Genomic DNA, 26,851 nt, shown 5'->3' with positions numbered 1-26,851 from the left:
GGGTATAGCAGTCAATACACTAGAAGAAGCTGGTAGACCATCCCTTTAGTTCAGTGGCATAGCCTGTTTGGAATGTGGTAGAGGTTAATAACTGGCTCTGATTCCTCCTGAGCAGTGTCTTTATATAAAAGAGGAAGGCTTGTACCCTTGTAGGAGCAATAGTAAATTCAGAAGACTTTAAATTTTTCCAAGATATAAATTTGAAGTCTTATCAGAATACCACCTCTTTACTATCCTCACATTTGCCCCTTTTTTATTTTTCTAAGAAAAAATGATTGGGGAGAGAAACTACCTTGTTATCAAGCATCTACTACCAAACCAGATGTCACAAAGGGTTATTCACACAAAAGATATTGTATATGTAGGAAAAAAATTAAGTATACCTTAGTTTTACCAGACCACTGAGCTGATTAACAGCTCTTCTAGGGCTGGCCCGAAGGATTAGACTTATTTTACGTGGCTAAGAACTAACTGGTTACTTGACAATGGGACCTACAGCTTATTGTGGATTCCGAACCACATTATAACGAGAAATGAATTTATATCACCAGAAATAAGTTCCTCTAACTTCTTCTTAAGCTGGCCGGAGACTTGAACTCGGGCCTACCAAGTGCTAGGCCACAGTTCTACCGACTCACCCAACAAAGAGTTTATATGTAGGAAAATGCAAGCCGTCTTGAATTTACTAAATTTCCAGTAATCTAATTTTTGGTTTTAAAAGATTATAGGACATGTCTATCTACCATAGGAAGCATGTTAATAGTTTATTTTTGAAGTGTGCAGAACACTCTTTCTCACTTCTGACAAAAAGACTATGAAAATGTGTTTAGGTCTTACTCTTCAGTGGACCCTATACATTCATAATCAGTTTTTTTTTACATGGGTAATCCATTTTTTCAAGTGTTATGGTTCTTGAAAACATTTAACATTAAAATTGTAAAAGATATCCAGAAATAAAAAATTTGTTTTATCTCTCTCTCTCTCTCATATTTCACTGTTTCCTCCAGCACCAGTCCCTCATTTTTTTAATCATTTTTTAAACAAATATGACTTTAAAATGCAAAATTAGTGATTCTGTTACTGAGTGGTTTACTTCTATGGGCTTTAGCTCTCTACTGTAATATGCTATAGCATTATATTTGTTATCATGTCTTTGCATTAAGCGTGCTCCTATACCAGTGCAACTTGCATCTGTAGCTAAAAAGAATTCTTTACTGAAGTCTGGGAAACTAAGAACGGGAGAATGAGTTAACCTTTCCTTTAGTTCATGAAATGCTTCTTGTTGCCTTGTTTTCCACACGAATGACATGTGTTCCTTTAATAACTCGATCAGCGGAGCAGATATTGTTGCAAAATTCTTTATATACTTGAGGTAAAAACCCGCTAATCCCAAAAATGACTTCGCATCCTTCTTTCATTGAAGTGTAGGATGCTCTGTGATTCACTTAATCTTTAAGGTGTTTACTTCCACACCCTTTTCACTTATATAATGTTTGTCCCAGGTAGTCTATTTTCCTTCTAAGGAAATTGCACTTCTTTAACTTCAATTTTTAGTACTTCTCTTACCAGTTTACGTGTTCTTCAGTTGTATCTGTTGCTGTTATCAAATCGTCTGTATAGCAGTGCACATCCTTGCCTAATGAATCACCTAAAATCTTATCCATTAATTTCACAAAGGTGACTTCAGACCAAAAGGCATTCTCACATACTGATATCTACCATTGCTTGTACTAAAGGCAGTTAATGGTTTACTTTCTTCGTCTAAAGGAATTTGTAAAAATCCTTGCTACAAATCTATTGTGGTAAAGTATTTCTTGGATCCGATCGTTGTGATAAGATCTCTCATAGACGGCATTGGATAAGGATCATTTTCAGTTATCTTGTTTAACCTTCTGAAGTCTGTTACTACTTTGTAGGTTTTATCCTTTTTTGAACTAGCAAAAGTGGGAAAGACCATAGAGATTTTGATGGTTCTATTATTCCTTGCCAATCCATTTTTTGTACTTCTCTTTCAATGATCTCCTCCTGGGAATGGGCTACTCTATAGGCTGGTATGTAGATTGGCTTTGCGTTTGGTGGAATGTCTATTCTATGCGTTATTTCACCTGTATTACCCAATGTATGGCCATCCAAAGCGACTATGTCTCTGTATTCACTTAGCAAATCTATGAGTTTCTCATAAGCACCCCTCTTCCTTAATATCTTGTAAGTGAGACCCTATCTTAGCTCTTCTCAGTTTTATGTCCTGGGCTGAATTTTCATTTTCTTTATGGCTTGCTGATACCGTTTCCCTCTCTACAACTTGAATGGGAATGGTGTATACTTCTGCTAAACCTAATTCTGTGCCCTGTGTTAGCCTAACCTTTCCTCCTGTGTTATTTATAACCTGCAAAGCTATTTTACCCTGCCTAACTTCGTGTAGACTAGAAGAGTAATGTACCCCCTTTACTTGTGATCCTTCAGTAAGTGTGAGAATTTCCTTCCCTTCAAAAATTGGATTTACTGTACATTCTATCCATGTGCTCTCTCCGGGTTTAAGTCTTAACTCCTTTTCTAATTTCAAGTAAGTTTCTTGGTTGGATTCTAAGTGAGTATTTATCTGTTGAGAGCTCGTGCTGTATTCTGAATATCTTCCCTCTGTCGTGTCGAATACTTCTCAATGAAGTGTTCTTGAGTCAGGGTTCTTCATGTTGATTTACATAGAGGTATTCTAGAAATTTCATGACCCCTTTTAACCACTTAATTGCTCTCTAGGTGCATTAATGCTGATCCTTTCTCTAGCCATAGTTGGGTAACCAATTAGCAAATGTGCAAACCCTAACTGTATATCTCTTACTACTAGAACCTTCTCCTTTAGTGAAATTTTTCCTAGCTTAAAAGGAAAATCTATTTGTCCTACCATTTTGATATTATTACCCTGAGCATCTGTGATTCTACAGTCTACTGCTGGATTCAAACTTAAGTGAGAAAAATACATCTGATACACCTTTTCTGACATTATATTCTTAAGACTTCCTGTATCAAAGAATGTGGCAATAGGTTTCTCTAAACCAACATGTGCGGGAAATACTGGTCAATAACTATAACCATTCCCCATATTAACCTTGCTTACCTGTTAGTTTGGCTTAGGTTTGGCAATCCGGTCTTTCCCTCTATTATGAAGGAAGACCCAATATACCACTGGAGTGGAAATTTACCATTGTGTCATCTGATATACTTGCAGTTTGGTTAGTATCTTGATACCTATTTGGGTTTGTATCCCTATTCCTTCTAGCTTGTGGAGACTGACTACAGTCTCTACCTCTGCCTCTTGACTGAGATCTATACCAAGGCACTGAAGCAGGTCTATTTCTGCAATCTCGAGCGCTATGCCCGGCTCTCTCGTGGAAAGGGCAGTAAGCTATCCCTCGGCAGTCACTGGGGTTCCCTTCGTGATTTCTGCCTAAGATTCTTGCTGCTTCCTCTTCGATGTCAGCTATGTCATCTGATGTCTCCCATTTTTGGGTCATCCTTCCAATAGCTTTGGCTGGCAAACTTCCAATCATGAATGCTAACCTAATAATGGTTTTGACATCAGCTACTGACATCTATCTGTCTCTGCCCATTTAGTGGATGGAAACTAAGGGACCCCATTCATTCATATTGTTATATAGCTGGGAACTCATTCCTTGGTAACTTCTTTTATCTACCTTATAACAGTGAGCTATCCTTGCGAGGCTGATAACAGGATCTCTTTCGCCTACTGTGGAGTATGCCTTCCTAAAGAACTGTTTCAGTTCTTCCCAATTCTAAAGTCTTTGGTATGTCTCGGAATGGACATATCATTCTAAGCCTCCCCCTGCTTCCAGATCAAGATAACTCTTTGCTTCACTGAGTTTTTTGCTATCTATCCCTGTTATGTTATTACGATGTATGCCTACTGCTCTATCCAGTTTTCTAAGTTACAGGCACCCTGACCTTTCCTTATGCAAAGTTTGGCTATATGGTTAATTGCATGTCTTTTATGTGTACCTACAGCTGCTGGGACTGAGCTAGTTGACTGTGTTCCCCTATCCATGGTTAAATTATTGGTTTGACTTCTTGTGTAAACAGGAGTTCTTGCCCTTTTAGTTTGTGCCGATCTCCTTCTGGGCATTTATCCATTAATGACAAACACTTTCTTAAGCATTGAGTGTAACGGTAGTGTTCAAGTTATGGCAGTAATAACAAAAAAAATAAAGTCAATCAGTTTGTAAAATCACAAAAAAAAATTCACAAAAAGATCATAAACGCTTCTGTCTTACTTAAAGTTTATCAGTTGTTAAAATTTCCCCAAAAATTCTAAATTACCAATTGGCAGTGTTAAACCCAAAAAAAATCCTTTAACTTCTAATTACCCTTGACAGTGCTGGTAGAACACAACAAATAAATATATCACTCGCTTCAAAAGAAATAAAGAAAAGAAAACAATCTTCAGTCCGAACACCTTTAAGTGAACCAAAAAAAAAAATTATGAGATTACTCGATCCCAAAAAATATATATATAACCTTCAGCTAATGAATGTTAAATGAGAAATTAAATGCTTAAAATAATCGTAAAATTACACAAATAAAATACAGAAATTATGGGTTAGTCATGCCAAATGTTGAATAAAGTTTAGTAATACCAAATGTTGGATAAAATTTAGTAAAAATGATCGGTAGGTGCTTAGTTAAAGTAAGAGGAAAAAAAGACTCTTGTTGCCAAGTCTATTCAATTTACTTATGAGTTTTGTGTTTTCAATTGGATATCAATACAATTGCTCTTAGTCAGCTTAATTTTGTGTTTCTAACTCAAATAAAAAAATTTCTGTGTGTGCGTGTGACTGTAAGGACATCATTCTTACTGTGAATATGGTTTTTTTTTTCTCTCGTCCTTCTACAGGAATTTTCTCGGCAGCTTGACTTGTTCGTCGTAGACTTTCGTCCAAGGGTTGGGGTTGTTTGTTTGTCGTCGTCTTCACGTTTTTCTTCAGCATCCTCTGTCACTGCACCTTAACTGGGGATCTTGCTCTCACTCGATCACGGGAAATCATTGTTGGTGGCGAGAGGAAAAGGGAGTCTCTCTCTTTCTGCGGCGTAGTCTTACAGTTCCACCTATAGTTTCTTAACTGGTTCAAGACTGAAATAATGGTTTTGAGAGCCTTAACGAATTTGATTAAGGGGACTAATGTTCTGCGAGCCAATTATGCACTACACACTTATTGCGCTGTCTTCTGTTCCCTCTCTGCTTCCTCTCACTTTTGGAACTCTTTCTCGATTATGTCTCACTCTGCTTAGACTCCTCTTTTCCTGTCTGTCTGTCCTTATATCCCATTTTCCGTTGTATCAGCCATGACATCATATTCTGGGCAGGTACTGTTTTTCCTGAGGCACCTCCTCCATTTGTTTCATTCCAACTTTTGGAGGTGTGTTTTAAGGAATTCCCATTGATCATTGGGTATTTTGCTCCTTGTAGGACGTCCTTAGGTCTCTGGCATTGATGGCATTTGATTGGCCAAAACAACTAGGCCTGACCTGTGGGAGTGGCTTATTTCCTTGGGCTCTCCTTTGAAGGCAAAGGGAGTGAGGGTGTTTTCTCACACCCGATACGAAACATATGTTTACAGGCATTTCCTTCGAAGGACCCTCGTGGATTTCAAAGACACGGCCAGATGCGATATCTCTTAGTGCCTCGTTAGTACTTGGGTGTTCTTGAAGTTGTGGTTGGCAACTTGTTTAGACAGGCGGGGAGATTTACGAGTTTATGGGCCTTTTCTACCGACCCAAATGGAAGTAAGATATTTCCACTTGAAAAATACGTTTCTCTGTTCTCTTGAATTATATATATATATATATATATATATATATATATATATATATATATATATATATATATATATACATACATATATATATATATACATATATATATATATATATATATATATATACATATATATATATATATATATATATATATATATATATATATATATATATATATATATATATATATATATATATATATATATATATATATATATATATATATATATATATATATATATATATATATACATATATATATATATACATATATATATACATACATATATATATATATATATATATATATATATATATATATATATATATATATATATATATATATATACATATATATATATATATATATATATATATATATATATAGTATACATATATGTTATCTGTATACACATATTATATATCTATTTATATATATTTATATATATACTGTATATATAATGTGTGTGTGTGTGTATTATATATATATTATATATATATAATTATATATACAGGCAGTCCCCGGTTTACGATGGGGGTTCCGTTTCTACGCCGCATCATAAACCCAAAAATTGTCAAAAAACCAAAGAAAACCTTACTTTTAATGCTTTTGTTGTATTGAAAACGATGTAAACTGCATTTTTATTGAGTTTTTATAAAAAAAAAACCTGCAAATTTTGATTATTCTGCTGTTTTGGAGCCATATTTCTTCCGTCGGATCAGCGCCGCAAGCGTCAAACCCGGAACTTGTCGTAAACTGGGGAATAATTTCTGATGAATATATTTGAAAAGCGTTGTAACCTCTGAACTTCGTAAGCTGGTCCCGTCGTAAACCGGGGACTGCCTGTATATACACACACACACACACACACAGTAATACCTTGATCTTACACAATTCGAGTTGCGCGAATTCACAGACACTCAAACTTTTCATTGGAACCTAGCTAATTGCCATACTCAATTTTTTCACAGACACGCGACATTTGCGAATCCTCGAGGAGAGAGAGATAAGGGTTGTCCTTACTTAAGAGAGTGAAATTACTTATCAGTTATTATGGAGAGAGAGAGAGAGAGAGAGAGAGAGAGAGAGAGAGAGAGAGAGAGAGTGTCCTTACTTGAAATATCAAGTTAAATTATTTATGAATTATTATGGAAACAGAGAGAATAACATGAGAGAGAGAGAGAGAGTTATTCTGATGTTAGACATCAAAAGATAAGTCTCTCTCTCTCTCTCTCTCTCTCTCTCTCTCTCTCTCTCTCTCTCTCTCTCTCTCTCTCGTTCTTAGTTAGTGCTCACACATTTTTAAAAATTATTTCTCTGTACATCTTTACCTGTACAGGAGATGGTTTAAATTGATCTAATTTGACCTGTACCATCTGTGAACTGTAAATATGCTAGTGTGGCAGATATGTTCTAAAACATAGAGACATAATAACTAAGAGTTGCAGTAGTCCAAATAAAATGCAGTTTGTTCATGAAAAAGCATTTCAGAACAAAGAGTAAGAAACATAGAATAAAGAAGTTATTAGAAAGAGGTTAAGAAGACTTCTAACAATAGATCGGTCGGAAGGGGAGAGAGACAGAAATTCCCTTCCGATTCTCTATTTTCATGGCAACCATCTATTTCTTTTTTAAAGGGCAATATATTAAGCTAACTTTTAATCAATGAAATTATAGTAACTTTAATTTCATTTAAAAGTTAGCTTAATAATTTGGGAGCATGATTAGTGTCATATTTAGTGTTTAAACTTTCAAAATAAGCATCTATTAGTATTTTTAGAGACTGTGCCAAACTTATGCGAAAATTCGCCTTGTGCGAGTGGTTCTGGAACCTTGCGTAAGTATGGGGTATGACTGTGTGTGTATATATATATATATATATATATATATATATATATATATATATATATATATATATATATATATATGCTTAAAAATCACAGTATATATATTTATTTAATCTTGAAAGAAAGCACATATAAAATTTTAATATAACATTATTTCACTTACAGAATCCATTTATGCTGTGCTTAGACTTTGATGTAAACATCTCTCTCTCTCTCTCTCTCTCTCTCTCTCTCTCTCTCTCTCTCTCTCTCTCTCTCTCTCTCTCTCTCTCTCTCTCTCTCTCTCTCTCTCTCTCTCTCTCTCTCAGTATACATACCCTTCATTGAAAAAATACAGTAATTAGTGAATACACTGTGTTGCTGTACAAAAAAAGAAGCAAATTAGGTATAATTTTAGAGATACGGTCCATAGGAAAATTTGCGTATTGGTGAAAGTTTCTGCGTAAAATTGAAAGATATGTTCCACAAAAATCCACAACCAAGTGAGGTGTGAAAAAGTGAAGCGCGTGAAAGTGGGGGTCCACTGTAAATAAGACTATTCAATTAGCAAACAGAGCAATAATTTATGAATACGTATAGGTCCTGTCATGCTTCATGCTCTGTGACTGCAAATGCTAATGTTCATGGCTGTAGTGCATCGAGAAGATCATACTGCAAATTAGGAAGCTGTGTGAAAAAATGGTGCTCAGAGGCATGAAAAATTGACTGAAATCTCACATGTTGAGAGTTTTGATGTGTGGTGAAAATGTTGTAGTAGCAGTTAGTCAGAAAAGGAGTCAATATAGAGGAAGGAAAACAGTATGAGTAGGAAGGGTAAGAAAAGTATGGAGAAAGGGCCTAGATGTAGGCCCTTTGCCAGTCTGGAATTCAGGTAGAAAGAGCATAAGATATAATACTACTGAGAGAACATTTCATGTCTAGCCCCAAACAGGGAGAATCTGACAGAAGAACATTAATGGTTATGTCTGGGAGTTACGTTTGAAGTGTATTTCAGTTTGTTTTGATTTCGTCAGGGAATGAGAATGTGAGTAAGAAGGCAGACTACCCAGTTTCACCCAGTTAGCTCGTTATTTTATTACCAAATTATTTGTTTTGATAACAGAAGTTGAATGTGACTCTTTAAACAAAAATATAGTTGGTTAAGTGGGAAGAGAGTAGAGACTAATTGAAAGGTAGCTATTGCCCAAGTAAATAATGCAGAACTCCTGGCTGATGCAGGTTTAGGAATTTTAATTTTTATATAGGTAATTTACCAAATAATTACATGGCTATTTGTTTCTACTTTACGCGGCAGCTCAAAATTGTAAATTCGCTGTAGTGCACGTTTGTTTTGTGGTAGGTAGACTGCCCTGCCCACTTTCTGGGAAGGATAGGTACAACACAACTACAGTACAGAGCTCAGTACGTTTCTGCCGGTCAGTGACTAAACATATGGTTATTGAGCAGCTCTGGATTTTTGGCTTTTCGGTTTTTCACCGGGTGGTTGCAGATTTTCTTCATTTGGTGAAGTACTCTTTGCTTTTTGGTAGCGTGCTACTATTAGCTTAGCTAATTCAGGATTTCTAATTGTGGCTTTCCTGACTGACTATTTTTGCTTGGACTAATCATGTCAGATTCAATCCCGTCTAGCGTCAGATACTGCAGTAAAGGCTGTAAGACTAGGTTAACTTCAGCTAAGTATGACAATCGCACCGTATGTAGTTCGTGTAGGGAGCAGGTTTGCTTGCTGGAGCTTAGCTGTGACGAATGTAAGGACTGGGATAAGGGAAAGTGGAAGACTTTGCATACACATTTAGAGAAATTGCAGCATGACAGACTGAGAAAGGCTACTGCTAGGGCTTAAGCGAAGGCTTCTGGTAGTCAGGTTTTGTCTCCGGGAGTTGATGTGGCTGAATTACCTGTACCTTCAACACTTGTGACCACTTTTTCCCCTATCTCAAGCCCTCCGACTTTTCTTGTAACTCCAATCCCTGGCTCCCATTCTTCTGAACCCAATGCCATTGCCAGCCTAGAAGCGCGAGTTGATCAGAAATTTGATTTGTTGGTGAACTCTGTTTCCCAGATTGGGAACGCAGGGTGTGCCCTTATGGACAAATTTATCTGTGTGGGTGCTGTGTCGACTGCATTGTTAGTGGAGGGGGTGGCTACTTGTCTCACCGATGCTCCTAGACCAGGGTCCCTGCTAAACTCCCCTTGCTTACTTGGGAGGAAGCAAACTGGCAGTCCGAGGGAGGTCGGTATGGTTTACCCACAAGTAGTAGCTTCCTCATCTGAGCCTGTTGTCCGCAAATCCCAGGACTTGGAGGACTGCCATTGGAAAGGAGTCTGCTTGGACATGCATACGTTATTTTCTAGTGACTAGGACTCCATTGGAGCAAAAAAGCACAGTCTGCGCTTCACTCAGGCGTTGAGACCATTGAAGAGGTCTGGCGCCTTGGTGGAAGGTGACTCCCACGGCTCGTAAGCAAGCGATGGAAATGGTACGCAGCCCTCTTCCTCCTTGTAGTTTTTGGGAATCCCCTTAAGCACCTTGCTTCCATTCAGTGTCCACTGAGCGCTGTAAGTTGTCCAAGAAAGTGTTCATTAGTCCTGTGTATGGACATAAAGTTTTCAAGCATCCAGAGTCTGAGAATTTAGTGTCCGAGCACCCATCGTTTGAGTGATCAGTGTCTGAGCGCCCTTCTTTTGATCATCCAGTGTCCAAGCATCCTTCATATTAGCACCCATCATCCGTGCTTCCAGTTCGTGGGTGCCCAGTGTCCGAGTGCCCCAAGGTTGATCGTGTGTTGTATGAATGTTCAGTATATAGATGTCAGGCGTCCGAGTGTCCATTGTATGAGTGCCCAGTAGCCAAGCTCCCATAGCGTCTAAGCTTCAGATGTCCAACCCTTTAGTGTCTGTGAAGGATGTAAACATTAGTAATTGTGCTGTGTCCGATCGGTCTGTGAGCGGGCGCCCAGTGCCCGAGTGTCCAGTATCAGTGGGCGCTAATGTTGATGATTGTCCACCTGCCAGTAACTGTATGGTGCGACAGGTGGGGCTCTCTGTACCTGGTGTATCAAGTGCCAGTTCCCCTGAAGTTGAGGATCCGTCTTTGGCACCTGTTCAGCGCCGTCTCATTAGCATTCTGAACCTGTTACAAAAGCCAGCTCCGGTGGCTCAGATTCCCACGGACCCTCTAATGTCTCCCATTTCCTCTGAGGAGGAACCTGTGGATGAGGATACACCTACCTTGAACTGTTTGGCGCTTTTGCGGTTCTTCCTGGTGTGTTATCCAGATTTCTTCTCTCCAGCTGCTCCATCCTCTCCGGGCTCGGTGTTTATGATGCGGCAACCTGCAGGGTCTGCCAAGTTACAGCGTATGGTTCTTCCTTCCTCATCCGGGAAATCTCTTGCACGTATTGACGAATGGCTGTCGGAGAAGGGGGACTTTTCCAGTCTCATCAATGCAACACATTGCTCAGCCTGCTCTTCAGCTAGGATTCTTTTTACCACTTCAGAGTTGGATCATATGCTGAAGGATATTTTTAGGTCTTCGAGGTCCTGAGTTTCCTCAAATGGACCATAGGCGCATTGGCAAAAAAGATCGAGGATTGGTCATCGCTTCAGGAGAACTTTCCATGGATTGGTTGGGTGTTCTGGCTTGTGCGGATAGAGCAGTGAGAGATGGCGCCCATGATTTGGCCACCATTTTTACGACTGGAGTGCTTAAAAAGCTGGATTTGTGGTGCTCGTTCACTTCTGAGGTTGTCACTCCCTCTCGACGTTCTTCCCTGCTGTTTACTTCCTTAGATCGCACCAGTTTGTTTCCGCAAGAAACTTTGGAACGAGTGACGGGTGAACTGCGGAAGAAGTCGACCCAAAACCTGTTCACTGAGTCGGCCAAGAGGACTAAGATCCCTGCATGACCTTTCTCTTCAGTTTCAGCTGTCAGGACTACTTCTCCGTCAGCTCAGCAGCTCTCTCGAGGAAGTAGAGGCCGCTTCCAGTCCTGTCCGAGAGCCAATCTGCATCCAGTACGACCCAGCAAGAAACCATCCAACAAACCCGTCCCTCACAAATGAGTTACCTGTCCTCTGTGTCCCAGTGGGAGCAAGGCTCCTTCATTTTTGGAGCAGGTTGAAGACAAGTGCTACAAGTTTTAAAGGAGGGCTATGCAATCTCTTTCAGGGAGAAACCTCCCTTAGTAACCACTCCCATCAGGTTAACGGCCTACTCTGTAGGCTCAGAGAGGTTTTCAGCCCTGTCTGGGGAAGTTCTGGCTCTGCTCAAGAAGCAGGTGGTGAAGGAAGTTGACGATATAAGCACAGAGGGATTTTACAAAGTTCAAAATGGAAACGAATCAGTCGGTCCTGTCAGCCATCCACAAGCGAGACTGGATAGTCTCGATAGATATGCATACTTTCGTGTTCCAATTCACCTGGACTACAGAAAGTGTCTGAGATTCGTGTTCCAGGACAGGGTCTTCCAGTTCCGGGCTGTGTGCTTTGGCCTCTCTACAGCCCCTCAAGTTTTTACCCGTGTTCTCACTCCATTGGTGAAGTGGTTGCACCTCATGGGGATAAACGTGTCTCTGTACCTGGATGACTGGCTCCTATGCTCCCCCTCGCAACCCCAGTGCATGGAGGACCTTCAGAAGACTCTTCAGCTAACGCAAAATTTAGGATTACTGATAAACTTCAAGAAATTGCAGTTAGCCCCCACCCAGTCGATTCTATATTTGGGGATAGTGATAGATTCTCTGAATTTTCTGGCTTTTCTGTCCCAACAAAGGATTTTCAATTGCATCAGGAAAATCTGGAAATTAATTTCTTGCCCATCCGCTCAGCAGATGAGCCTTCTAGGAACACTGTCCTCAGTAGAGAAGTTTGTTCCTCTGGGTAGATTACACACCAGACCGCTACAGTTTTATCTCAAGAGTCAACTGGTGGAGGAAAGCCTGCCCAGATTCGTTTGTCTTCGAAATCACCCCCGATCAAAGAGGACCTTTGGTGGTGGCTGTTGGAGAACAGATTTAAGACAGGGATGTCGCTGTCTCCTGTGAACCTAACCTAATGTTGTACTCCAATGCTTCAGATCTAGGTTGGGGAGCTCTTCTCAGTGGCTTAGAGGTGTCAGGGTTATGGTCTCTGACTGAAAGAAACCTTCATATAAATGTAAAAGAGTTGAAGGTGGTACACCTGGCTCTTCAGTACTTTGAAACAGAGACCTTCGACTGGACAGTTGTGGTCCAATCGGACAGCATGACCGCACTGGCCTACATCAGGAACCAAGGAGGTACCCACTCCTTTTTGCTGTGCGAAGCAGCTGAGGACTTTCTTCTATGGGCACAGAGCAACAAGACCCGCTTCATCCAGGGCAAGATGAACGTCTTTACGGACGAATTGAGTTGCGGCAAAGGTTCTACCAATGGAGTAGACATTCTGTCCACAGTGTGCACTGACCTGTGGAGGCTGTTGGGAAAATTATTGGTAGACCTGTTTGCAACGCCAAGAAACCATCATCTTCCTCTGTACTTTTCAATGACACTGGATCCTCAAGCTTGGACAATGGATGCCATGCTGCAGGATTGGTTGGATCTCGATGTCTGCGCCTTTCCTCCCTTCAGCATGGTAAGGGAAGTGTTGAAGAAGTTCAGTGCCCACAGCAACACTTCAGTGACCCTAGTGGCTCCTTTTTGGCCACACAAGGAATGGTTCCTGGACCTTCTAAGTCTACTGGTAGATTATCCAAGGCTTCTACCTCAGAAGGGAAATATCAGACAGCCGCACTTTCAACGTTTTCACCTAGGCTTAGCCATTCTCACTCTGACAGGCTTCAGACTGTCGGGGAGCTTGTCAGAGCAAAAGGTTTTTCAAGGAAGGCTGCAGAAGCTATTGTAAAGTGTAGGCAGTGATCATCTGCTGCAGTCTACCAAGCTAAGTGGACAGTCTTTCGGGGCTGGGGCCGAGACAGAAATATATCCTCTTCTCAGATGACTGTAGCTCAGATTGCAGATTTTTTGCTTTTCCTCAGATCCTCGAAAGGTTTAGCTACTTCAACCATCAAGGGCTACAGAGCAGTGTTGAATTCCATCTTTAAACACAGAGAAATAGACCTATCATCAAATCAGGATATAAGTGATTTGATAAAATCCCTAAATACTTGTAAGCAAGAAAAATGTTCTGAACTAGCTTGGAACTTGGATGTAGTTCTCAAGTGGCTCTTGCGCCCACCTTTTGAACCTCTGGAATCCTCTTCTCTCAGAGACCTGACGAGAAAGACCCTTTTTCTCAAGAAAAACGTTCTGAACTAGCTTGGAACCTGGATGTAGTTCTCCAGTGGCTCTTAAGCCCACCTTTTGAACTTCTGGAATCCTCTTCTCTCAGAGACCTGACGAGGAAGACCCTTTTTCTGATGGCCTGAGCTACGACTAAAAGGGCTAGTGAGCTGCATGCCCTTGAAAAGAGGGTAGGCTTTTGCTAAGGTGATGCTGTTTGCTCGCTGACCTTAGGATTCATGGTAAAGAACGAAGACCCTGCTAAACCATGGCCACCTTCCGTTTTGGTCAAGAGCCTGTCTAACATCCTAGGTCAAGCTGATCAAGAGGGAGTCCTCTGCCCAGTTAGATCTCTTTGAGAGTACTTAAGGAGAACCAAGGGAATTAGAGGTGGTTCTCCAAACCTTTGGTGTTCAATTAAAGACCCCAGTTGTCCTTTATCTAAGAATGCCTTAACATTCTTTTTGAAGACTGTGATATCTGAATCATACTTGAAGAAATGGGAGGATTTCCTGCCTTTATGTAAGGTCAAGGCACATGAAATTAGGGCAGTTGTGACGTTGCATTGGGGGATGAAGGATAGGAGGAATGCCTTTGTTGTTGCGTTGGGGGATGAAGGATAGGAGGAATGCCTTTGTTTTCCTCTATCTACTCTCCTTGAATAAGGATTGTTGTATTCTTGGGAAGCCTGAGTGGCACTGTGATGAGTGCCATCAGTTTGTTTGAATTTTAACATGTTTGTGGTGTAGATTTTAAATTTTACTTGATCATATTTTATTGTACTGCGCCCACGCCCAGGGCAAGGGCACACACACATATTTGATGTGTCTTTTTGGATTGTAGGTTTTGGTAACCTACATTACAAAGCACCCACTAAAGTAGTGTCAACTTGTGGCTCTACCGCCACACTGCTACAGGTCGAGAGGAGCTCCAACCAGAGGCAGTACCTACCTGCCGTAGCTCCCTCACCAGGTAAGGTTACAACAAGCATTTTGCGATGCGAGCTAATTTTCTCTTTCAAATTCATTTCCATCTCTGGAGTGTTTTTTGAGTAGTTTTGTGTATGTATCCCACCACCTGTCAATGTGGGATTCAGCTACGTAATTATTTGGTAAGTTATACTTATATAAAAATAACATTTTTATACAGTAATAAAATTAAGTTTTATATATACTTACCAAATAATTACATTATCGGAGCCCTCCCTCCTCCCCTCTCATGGACATAGAACATAAACGAATTGAGCTCTTTAGCTGTGTTTTACCTATCCTTCCCTGAAAGTGGGCAGGGCAATCTACCTCTGCCCAAAACAAAAGAGCACTGTTGCGAATTTCGAATTTTGAGCTGCCATGTAAAGTAGAGAGTAATAGCAATATAATTATTTGGTAAGTTTATATAAAACTTCATTTTATAAAAATGTCATTTTATGTCTGGTGAAGCCACTTTTAGTGTGACTGTGCTTCTAATTAATTTAATGGCTGAATCATATTGAATTTACCTCCATCAGCTACTCAGTCGTCATTATTAGAATTTGTGCCATATTTCATCTTCATGAAGTTTAGGTGTGTAATGAGTTCTACACTTTTCTGTCTTCTACTAATTTTTTTTACTGGAATTCTCATCATATCCAGGTATGGCCTTTCTTTGTGATTTTTGGGTCCTTAATGATTGCCATTCCTCTGCTGCCATATACACTACTACTCTTGACTGCACCCTCCACAACTTTACATGCTCATACCATCTCAGTCTTTGAGATATCTGTCTTTTCAAACCCCATATATAGCGGACTTCACATTCCAGCTGTTCGCTCAAGCCTAACATCCACATAAACTGATCACAACTAATGTTTTTCATGGGAATGATAAGATGGCATATATCTGTTCACACACCACGGGTAACAGATTTGGGGAAAGTTAATAAGTACTTCAAACCAAGATGATGATCATTGTGTTATCAAGAAATTTATTGAAAACTGGTAATTATATTGTTCAACATTTGATTTTATTTTCTTAGAGATCACAGCTGAAGCACATGGTTTTCCAGTCAAATTAATTCTTCTTTTCTTTAATTTTTTTCAGACCTTATTTGCCTCATCAACTTTGAATTTATGCGAGCTGATAGGATTAAGACCTGATTTGGCTAGATTACGGAAAATTTTGTATTTTCATGAGAACCAATTGGTCTATCCGGTACGGAAGCAGAAAGATAGAGACTTTCAATATGGATATAATCAAATCTTGTCTTGGTAAGTTGATGTTGGACTGCTATTCATTTGTTTATGAGTTTTTTCTCCGTCTCTCGTTTAGCATTTATTAGTGTAGCTGTGCATTACCGTGTTATTTTCCTTTGGAAACGCAAGAGCTGTCATTTCCTAGGTACAGTCACCAGTTACAGTGTAAATTTAATTGATTTGTGTATCAAGTTGATAGTTGTAGTGTAAATTATACTGGGCAAGAGTTGGAGATTATTAGAAAATCTTGTTTTTACCAAGGAAAAATGCCACTGTTAAATACTGGAAAATACAGTAGTTGGTATGACTAATAATGAAGCTTTTTTTTAGTTATAAACTGAATGGGTGATGATGGTGCATTTGTTTCAAGACCTTGAGACGTCTTTAATTGCAGTGTTGTTATTGCAAATAAGATTAACAAGGACACAGTCACATTTCTAGATTCTTATATGGCATGCCCAAAGGATTTGTTCTTGAATCTGAGGCGAAACCTAGAGTAAGGTAGAGTTAGAGAAGTTGGACAGTCAAGTAATGGAAGACTAAATGAAATGGATGAAAATTGAAGGGCTGAAAGCAATTCGATTGTCACTGTATTGTGTTTTTCCTGCAAGGTGCACTGTTAATGGTGCCACCTTATGAGTACTGTATAATATTTGTATAGATCTGTTAACCCTTAAACGCCGACTGGACGTATTTTACGTCGACAAAAGTTGTCTGTCAGGTGCCATGTGGATGTAAAATACGTCGACTATAAAAAGTTCTTTTAAATACTCGCGGAAAAATACTTACAGGCCTCGTTTGCGAAAAATTTTAAATCGCGCCTTGAGGGATGCTGGGAGTTCACGGATCGCGCTGTTGCTTTGTTAACAAGCGTGACCCAGCTGCGCATGCGCCGAATTTCTTTCTTATCCCAAGAGAAAGCATCAGCTAACTCTGCTGAATATCTCAGAAATTCTTTTGTCACTCTGTTGTAATTTGTGCACCGTTTTCTATTAGCCTTTACGTAAAGTTTTGTATATGAAAGTGTGCGCAGTTTCATGTAGAATACAACGAAAAATAACTTACGGTCGTAGCTTTTATCAATTTTGACATATTTTCATATAAATCACGATAAGTGCCAAAATTTCAACCTTCGGTCGACTTTGACTCGACCGAAATGATCGACAAATGCAATTGTAAGCTAAAACTCTTACATTCTAGTAACATTCAATCATTTACCTTCATTTTGCAACAAACGGGAAGTCCCTAGCACAATATTTCAATTTATGGTGAATTTAAAAAAAAAACTTTTTCCTTACCTCCTGCGGTGCGAACTTGGCTGAAAATTTCAGAAATTCTTTAGTCACTGTCGTAATTTTTGTACAATTTTCTATTAGGCGTTACATAAAGTTTTATATATGAAAATGTGTGCAATTTCATGTAGAATACAACAAAAAATAAATCAAGGTTGTAGCTTTTATCAGTTTTGAAATATTTTCATGTAAATCACGATGTGCCAAATTTAAACGTACGGTCAACTTTGACTCGACCGAAATGGTCGAAAAATGCAATTGTAAGCTAAAACTCTTACATTCTAGTAACATTCAATCATTTACCTTCATTTTGCAACAAACGGGAAGTCTCTAGCACAATATTTCGATTTATGGTGAAGTTTTGAAAAAAAATTTTTCCTTACATCCACGTGTGGTAACTCGCTGAAAATCTCAGAATTTCTTTAGTCACCTTGTCGTAATTTTCGCACCATTTTATATTAGGCGTTACATAAAGTGTTATACATGAAAATGTGCACAATTTCATGTAGAATACAACAAAAAATAACACATGGTTCTAGCTTTTATCAGTTTTGAAATATTTTCATATAAATCATGATAAGTGCCAAAATTTAAACCTACTGTCAACTTTGACTTGACCGAAATGGTTGAAAAATGCAATTGTAAGCTAAAACCCTTACATTCTAGTAACATTCAATCATTTACCTTCATTGTGCAACAAACGGGAAGTCTCTAGCACAATATTTCAATTTATGGTGAATTTTTGAAAAAACTTTTTCTTACACCTCCACGAGCAGTAACTTGGCTGAAAATCTCAGAATTTCTGTAGTAACCTTGTCGTAATTTTCACACCGTTTTCTGTTAGGTGTTACATAAAGTGTTATACAGGAAAATGTGTGCAATTTCATGTAGAATACAACAAAAAATAATTCATGGTTGTAGCCTTTATCAGTGACCTTCGGTCAACTTTTACTCGACCGAAATGGTTGAAAAGTGCAATTTTAAGCTAAAACACTTACAGTCTAGTAATATTCAATCAATTACCTTCATTTTGCAACAAACGGGAAGTCTCTAGCACAATATTTCGATTTATGGTGAATTTTTGAAAAAAAGTTTTTTTACGTCAGCGAGTTACGAATTCATGCATCATTTTGTGATAATATTTTCTCTGTGTTGCTTTGATTGTTTTACAATTTGTTATATACTAAAATCATCACAATTTAGTGTACAATACAACAAAAAAAATAGCTCATTAGCTTTAACCATTTTGCTTACAGCGCGATTTGTATACAGTTATATATGAAATTTTTTTTCACGCTGTCATATATTCCAATATTTATATATGATAATGATATTTTTTTCATTTCTGATGGTTGCTTACTAAACTTCAGGCAGTGACAAAAAAAGGAGCCAAAAATGAACTCTTAATCTTAAAAACTAAGCGTGGCGTGATTTTTTGAAAAAACTTTTTTTCCACTTCGGCGCTAACTCCCGAACGCCGCTGGCATACGGCAGACACTTTTGTAAACAGAGGCTCGGCGTTTAAGGGTTAATTGGATTTACATGTACTCTATTGTCCTTGCATGTAATTCTTTCACTTAATTGTGTAACTGTTAAGAGCTGTCAGATTGTTGGGACTGCATGGAGTTTGGAATATTGCTCAGTATGGAAAAATGGAAAAGATTGGGAAGGATGAAAGGACAAAAGAACAGATCCTGCTTGTTCATCTGTTTTGCCAATCTTCTGTTCTTATAATTCTGTTCTTTAGCTTACTTCTCTCTTCTAAACTTGTATTATTTACTTCATAACAACATATTTACTTCAAATTTCATACAAGTTTGTAATTAGGAGTCAGTTTGAATATCCTCATAAGGCTTTTAACACACTACCTGGTTGTAACTTCATAATGTTTTTGACGGTTTACCTCCTATGTTGCAGTGTATCTACCGAGTCTCTTTTTATGTTAGATTTAATAAAGTAGTTTATTTCATCAAAACCCTATTAATCATGTGCTGCTGAGATTCCATGGCATGGAAATCCCATTTTCACTGGGTTCAGTCTGCCGAGATTAAGAAAAACATGACATTACTTCACCATGCATGGATGATTCATCCTGCTTGCTGATACGCACTGGCACCTCTTCGTCTTCAGTTAGTGGTGAAACTTCATAGACCAAACATTGTAGGTTTCACAGTGTTGCACATTTAATTTTATTTCATATCATCTTGTCACCTTTACATCTTAGTGAGTATGTTGGACTTAGTCATTCATTCATGCCATCTATTTATGAATTACTTCAAGTACAGTTGTTTTATTCCCTTTCCTGTTGGTTAGTTCAGGTTTTTTTCCTGACTCTTTAAATTCCGTTATTGTGTTTTAGTAACATTATTTAATCTGACTGGAATGGTTGGTTTTTGCTTTATCTTTGCCTCTATGAGTGTTCATGTTCATTCCCGTATTACACTCAATTGTTCAGTATCAACTAACCTTTAGTATCTTAATTGTTTTTGACTTCTTGTCACTTGCTCAGTTTTTCATCTTGTGAATTTTTGGCACGATATTATTGGTGGATTACTTTTAGGTCAGTGTCAGTGCATTTGGCAGTGAGTGTTCAGTGGTGTACTAACTGTAAGGTTTTTTGTTTAGGCTGAATGTTTACCCTGAACATAAATATTAAAATGTTTCAGTACTTGCCAAGGTCATCTTAGTTAGGCTTGTACCTTGTTCATATCCTCCTTTGATTGTGATTCACATCTATGAGTATCTTGCCTAGGTCAGACATGTTTTCCCCAAAGACATGATCGGTAGTATCTCTTCATGCAGAAACAGGCATATTTACTTCATTTATTGAGGATTCCAGTCAATGCTTCTTCAGAATCCTCAGTCTCTTGGCTTTCCAAACCTACTTCACTGTGCTCTATGACTTAGAGAGCTCCCAGCTACAAGTACGAACAAGGAAGTTTTATATAAGTAATTTACTAAGTAATTACATAGCCAATAATTCTACATTACGTGTCAACTTTTTTAGTTTCGAGGTAGCATCTTTTAATTGTTTTACCTAGGTGACAGCCCTGCCCTCTACGGGAAACATTGGAATAACACGGCAGCTGGCAGATAGGACATTTCTGCCACCCGCGTTGTAAACATTGCGGCCATTTGCAGCAGCTTTGATTGGATTTGCAGTCATTTCATAGTTTCGGTGAAGTACACTTTTTTTTGGTTAGCGCAGACTATAGTTAGTCTTTCATTAGGATTTGGACCAGCTTTTCTCATCATGTCAGATTCTAGCGGTTCGAGTGTTTGATTGCAGCGGCATAGGCTGTAAGGCTGGGCTACTTAAAGCATGCTTTGATTCTCATACAGTCTGCACGAGTTGTAGGGGGCAAGTTTGCAGTGTAGATAAAACCTGCATTGAATGTGCTATGTGGGATAGTAACCAATGGAAAGTTTTTAACTCTCATTTAGGCAAGTTAGAGAAAGATTGACGGAGGAAGGCGACTTGTAGAGCTGAGGAACGATCTCTTAGCTTAGAGGCTACACCTAGGCCTAACTTAGAGGTTAGTTCTGTCATTCCCCCGTCGTCTCCTATTCGTACTCTCTCTCCTAATGCTAGCCCTCCTATTGCACATCGTTCTACTCCTGTGTCTGGCTCCCTTGCTTCCGATCCTGATACCGTTGCCAGTCTCGAAGCTAGAGTTGATAAGAAAATTAGTTTAGTAGTTGGGACTGTGACTGAATTGGGGAATTCTCTTCAAGGGAAAGTGCTAGGTGATAGTGCAGCGCAAGTGGAGGAGGGGGCTGCTCGTCCCCACCGGCTCTCCTAGACCGTGGTCAATGTCCTGCTCCCCACACCAGGGAGAAGACGTATGGAAAGTCCAAGGGAGGCAGAGGGCGTTTGCCCACAGGTAGTTGTCTCCTCAACCACACCTGTTTTATGGTCCTAGGTGTCAGTAGACAGCCATTGGAAAGGCTTGTCCAGGAGTGTGCATTGCTGGCCTTCACACTCTTCCGATGACAGTGGTGCAGACAGGAAGTGCCATTCGTGTTAGCCTACCTGGACTCTTCCCGTCCTCTCAAGCACACTGAGGCAAATCGCACTCAGAGTCCAGATCCAATGGGAAGCCCAGTGCCTGTAAAGAAGCATAAGCATTCTCTTTGCAGTCCCAGGACTTCATGCGGTTACATAACGGACCCTCACGTGTCCACTTTGGTCCATCAGCACCCTCCTCTGTCCACTTCAATAGATCAGGAATCCGTCTCCCCTGTCTGCTCCTCTTCTGTCCGCAAGCGTCCACAACTGTCCACATGGGACCACCCAGAGGACGGCTCACCTGTCCTCCCAAGTTTTGTCCACGAGCATCCACACCTGTCTGCGTTGGACTGTCCAGAAAACGTCTCGCCTGTCCGCTCGACTTTTGTCCACAAGTGCTCACACTCGGCTCCCAAGCGCCCAACTTCCAGACATCCCAAGTTACCTTCCAAGCTCCTGGCGCCAGCTACCGAGCACCTGAAGCCAGCTCCTGGTGAATGCCTAGCAACTGCTCCTGGATGCCCGTTGGCTTTGTCATGGCAGGGACTGCTACCCCCATCACCTTCTCCAGCCAGACCTTTACCTTCGTCTGCGGACCCTGATGAACCTGCTCTGGCTCCAATTAAGCATCAGTCGGTGCAAATTATGGACCTTTTGAAAGCTCCTACCGTTCCTAAGCCTGTCTAGGATAACATCCTGTCTCAGATCTCTTGGGACGAAGAGACCGAACAAGAACCTGTGGCTCCCTCGACATTTACTGCCTTATTGAGGTATTTGATGGCGAACTTTCCCTCCTTCTTCGTCCCAGCTGCCCCGTCTTCATCAGCCTTGCTTAATGAGGAATCAGTCAGATGACTCTGCTCGTCTCCCCAAGTTGGTTCTTTCTTCTTCCTCTAGGAAGACATTTAAAGAAATGGAGGACAGGCTGTCCTCCAAGAGAGACCAAGAGAAAACGTCCTCCGCTTTTTCTCCTTCTAGATTGATCCGCAGGAGGTACCAGTATTATGCAACTGGGGAAGCTCCATTGTTGGGAGTCTCTGCCTCCTCCCAAGGGGACTTCTCTGGTTTGATAGACTTGTCTTGTCGCTCGGTTTTTGCTTCAGCTTAGATTATGCTCTCGTCTGCAGAACTCAACCACTTAATCAAGGACATCTTCAAAGTTTCCTCCATTGGCTAGTAGGTGCATTGGCCAAGAAGATTGAGGATCATCAGGACCTGGACATGGATTCTGCTTCAGACTGGCTAGGGCTTTTGTCATGTGAGGACAAAGCAGTAAGAAATAGCTCGAGTGAACTTTCCGCCCTCGTTACCCTTCGCTTCCAAGGGAGTTACTCTTTTGCAAAAATCAGCTTTGATGTTCTCTCCACTGGACAAAAAATTACCTCTTCCCTCAAGATACAGTGAAGGAGATTGCCACAGATCTTCAGAAAAAGACGACACAAGACTTGCTTACTCAACTATCTAGATGTCCCAAGGAACTGTCTTCCTCTCTTCAAGCAAGAACCCTATCCTCCCTCCAGCATCATCCCTTTCGTGAAGGAAGGACCAGAACGTCTTTCAGGTCCCTCCCATTTGCCTGTTTTGCATCCAGGAACCCTAGGAAGACCTCCGCCAAACCAGCCCAGAAGAAATGAACCAGTGGTCCTCCATGTACTAGTAGGAGCCAGACCCCTGGGTTTTTGGGAGAAGTGGTTAATAAGAGGAGTGGAACCTTGGATTGTCAAGGTTCTGAAGGAAGATTACATCATTCCTTTTCTGGAGAACCCACCTTTGGTCACCTCTCCCATCGAATTGTCAGCCTACTCAGCAGGCTCCTTAGAAACCTTTGTCAAATTAGTCAGGTTACATATGAGGGTTCTCCGATTTTACCTGAAGGCCAGCTGGATCAGGAAAACACAACCAGACAGTCATGTCTTCCCGATTGCCCTGGAAATAAAATCAGACCTACAGTGGTGGCTGACAGAAAGAAGGCTGTTAGAAGGGAAGTCCCTTCATCTGCTGAACCCAGACCTGAACTTTTATTCCAACATGTTGGACATAGGCTGGTCGAGCCTTGTTAGAGAATCGAGAAGTCTCCAGGACGTGGACTCTAGATCAACAGAGCTTACACATCAACATAAGAGAACTGAAGGCAGTGCATCTAGGCCTTCAGAGTTTTGCCTCCCTAGTCCGCAATAAGACTGTAGTGGTTCATGTGGACAACACCACGGCCTTACCCTACATTCAAAAGCAAGGTGGGACTCGCTCCATCTCTCTATGTCAAGTAGCGAGAGACTCACTGCTGTCGGCAGACCGAAATCAAGTGACTCTGGTCACTCGGTTCATCCAAGGAAGGCTAAATGTGATGGCAGATGAGCTGAACTGTCAAAAGCAAGTCCTTCCCACAAACTGGAACCTAGACTCCCTAGTTTGCCTGTGGCAGTTTTGGGGCAAACCAATGATAGAATTGTTCACCACCTCCAGGAACCATCGTCTTCGTCTGTAATGCTCGCCAGCCCCAGACCCCCTTGATGGGCCATGGACGCCATGCTGCAAGATTGTTCGAACCTAAACTTGTATGCCTTTCCTCCCTTTTGCATGATCAGGGAGGTTTTGAACAAGTTCCAGAGGCACAGCAATATGACCATGGCCCTCATAGCTCCATTTTGGCCTCTGAGAGAGTGGTTTCTGGACCTTCTTCATCTGCTGGTAGACTTCCCAAGAATGCTTCCTCAAAAACCATCTCTTCTCAGACAACCCCACTTCGGAAGACACCACCTAGGGTTGTCCACTTTTGCTCTGACAGGATTCAGACTGTCCGTAAGCTGGTCAGGGCAAAGGGTTTTTTAAGAGTAACTGCAGAACCGATTGCTCAGTGCAGAAGATCTTCTAGGCTCGTCTATCAGGCTAAGTGGTCAGTCTTTCGACAGTGGTGCCTCAGATGCAATATCTCATCTTCCATGACCACTGTAACTCAGATTGCAGACCTCCTCTTCCTGAGAAATAGAAGGAACTTGTCTTCTTCAAGCATTAAAGGCTATAGAGCTGTGCTTAGCTCAGTCTTTAAACATAGAGGGTTGGATCTAATCTTCAAACCCCGATATCAACGACCTGTTGAAGTCTTTCGAGACAACGAAATCTAAAAAGGACAATTCTTCAGTATCCTGGAATCTAGATGTGGTCCTTAAATGGCTATTGGGCCCATCATTTGAATCCCTCAGGACTTCTTCCCTTAGGAATTTGACTGGTAAGACTCTCTTCCTCTTTGCGTTAGGCTAAACACATCAGCGAACTTCAAGCCATTGACAAGAAAATGGGCTTTTCTCAAGGGGACGCAGTTTGTTCTTTTACCCTAGGTTTTTTAGCGAAGAATGAGGTCCCATCCAAGCCCAGGCCTCGTTCTTTCACTGTTAAGAACTTAGCAGATATCCTAGGACAAGAGGAAGGAGAGAGGGGTCCTATGTCCAGTCAGGGCACTGAAACACTACCTACATAGGACAGAAAATATTAGGGGTACTTCTAATAACCTCTGGTTGATTAGGAACCCGTCTTGCCCTCTGTCAAGGAATGCCTTGTTCTTTCTGAGAGATTTAAAGAAGCACACTCCCAGATCCAGGAGGAATTTTTACCAAACTTTAAAGCAAGAGCACTTGATATTAGAGCACTGTCCACTTCTTTGGCATTCAGACATAACGTCTCTCCGTCCGCTATTATCCAGTCCACTTACTGGAAGTACAAGTCAATTTTTACTTCTCACTATTTATGTAGAAACTGTGTTTAATGATTGCAGTACCCTGGGGCCTTTATCGGTGGCTGGCATGGGATTAGGTGAAGAATCTTAGGAAGCACTCTTTTTCTCCTATCTTTTCACCTTGAAGTAGGGTTTTCGAGTTTTTGGGAGCCTGGGGTTACGAAGACCTGGAGTATCCACCAGTCTTAGTGATAGGGTATGGTTTTTATTGAGTGTTTCCAGATTGGGTGACAGTGTTGTCTGGTTTTTTATCTTGGTACTGCGCTCAGGGCAAGGGCATCTTTGTAAACTTTGCTAGCAGTCGGACATTATACCTTGCTGCAAAGTTCCCTCCTAAATAGAGGTGACACGGCTATAGCTTCGCACCACTACAGGTCAAGATGATCACTAACCAGAGGCAGTACTCACCTACAGTAGCTCTCTTACCAGGTAAGGAAACAACAGGCATTGTGTTCAATGCAGGCAGATTTTTCTATTTCAAAGTTATTATCATGCATTAATGTTTTGGATTAGATTATCTCCTTGTGTCCCACCTCCATTCAGTGTGGGATTCAGCTATGTAATTACTTGGTAAGTAATTATATATACTTACCCTCCCTCTTCCCCTCTCATGGACATGAGGGCATAAATAAATTTTCAACCGACTGCCGTGTTGTTCCAATGTTCCCCATAGAGGGCGGTGCTGTCATCTAGGTAAATAAAAAAAGTTGCTGCGTGAGGTAGAATTATTAGCTATGTAATTACTTGGTAAGTATATGTAAAACATTTATTTTATCATAAAAGTCATTTTCATTCCCCTGTGACACAGTTTACAAGCTGCCTGCCTTGTCCTCATGTGACAGCTGCCTCAGTCCGTGCTCTTTTTTACGGGTCTCGGTCGATCTTATGTAACCCCTGTCTGTTATCCAGTTATTGGTTGTGCTTGGCACCGTTGTTTGCTCCTCTTCCTGGCTTGTCTGTGACTTCCTCACCCGTCACCATGCCTGAGAATGATAAATATACAGATTTGAAGCTCAGCTCATGTCTCAACTCCATCTGAAAGTAAATGTGTTGATTCTTCGCAGTTGTGGTTTCTGATTGGCCATTCCCTCGTAGAACTGTGTGGGGCTCGGGGCCCGAGTACTCCGCCATCCTGCTGCTTAACCATTGGATGAGATGACTCAGCTTCTCATTGCAGCCTATTTGGAGCATTCTTAGTCAGCTGTGCCCTACTGCAGTACGAGAACATCCTGCTACATGGACTGAGTGGTGATTGGTGTGAGTCATTGGTTCTTCCTTTTATCATGACTGTGGACGTGGAGGTTCATTCCCTTCCCTTAACTGCTTAATAGAGAGGCTAGTGCAGACTCCTTTGGTTGAGGCATGCATATCTCATGCATCAGTCAGTGCTGCAGCCAGTATAGGACCCATTGTAGTAACCGGGAATTTTCTAGGGGCTTCAGAAGGATATTGCACTCGCGGGAGCACTCGCCCGGCAAGCGGCATTGTAGTCATTAGAACCCTGTAGACAAATTCTTTTGTTATCTATGCCTGAGTGACTTTAGAAGGCCAAGAATGTTTGCCTCCAAGACCATCAACTAGCATTTTCTGCCTGGCTCTTCTCTAACAGAGCTGTGTGTGGCTCAGGGATTGAGTACTCACTCCTCCCTTTGCTGTA

At 40.7% G+C, this 26,851-nt stretch overlaps 1 protein-coding gene across 2 annotated transcripts in view; it reads left to right on the top strand.

The window, feature by feature from the left end:
- Nucleotides 1–26,851, top strand: part of LOC136852019 (uncharacterized) — a 148,873-nt gene that overhangs the window by 88,133 nt on the left and 33,889 nt on the right. For both annotated transcript variants that reach the window (XM_067126487.1, XM_067126486.1), the window contains exon 8: nt 16,012–16,178. In XM_067126487.1, the coding sequence (XP_066982588.1) occupies nt 16,012–16,178 (167 nt within the window). The remainder of the gene's footprint in view (nt 1–16,011; nt 16,179–26,851) is intronic.

This window comes from Macrobrachium rosenbergii, chromosome 24, assembly GCF_040412425.1.
Source record: "Macrobrachium rosenbergii isolate ZJJX-2024 chromosome 24, ASM4041242v1, whole genome shotgun sequence".
NCBI classification, from domain to species: Eukaryota; Metazoa; Arthropoda; class Malacostraca; order Decapoda; family Palaemonidae; genus Macrobrachium; species Macrobrachium rosenbergii.
This window is presented reverse-complemented; position numbering and strand designations above follow the sequence as displayed.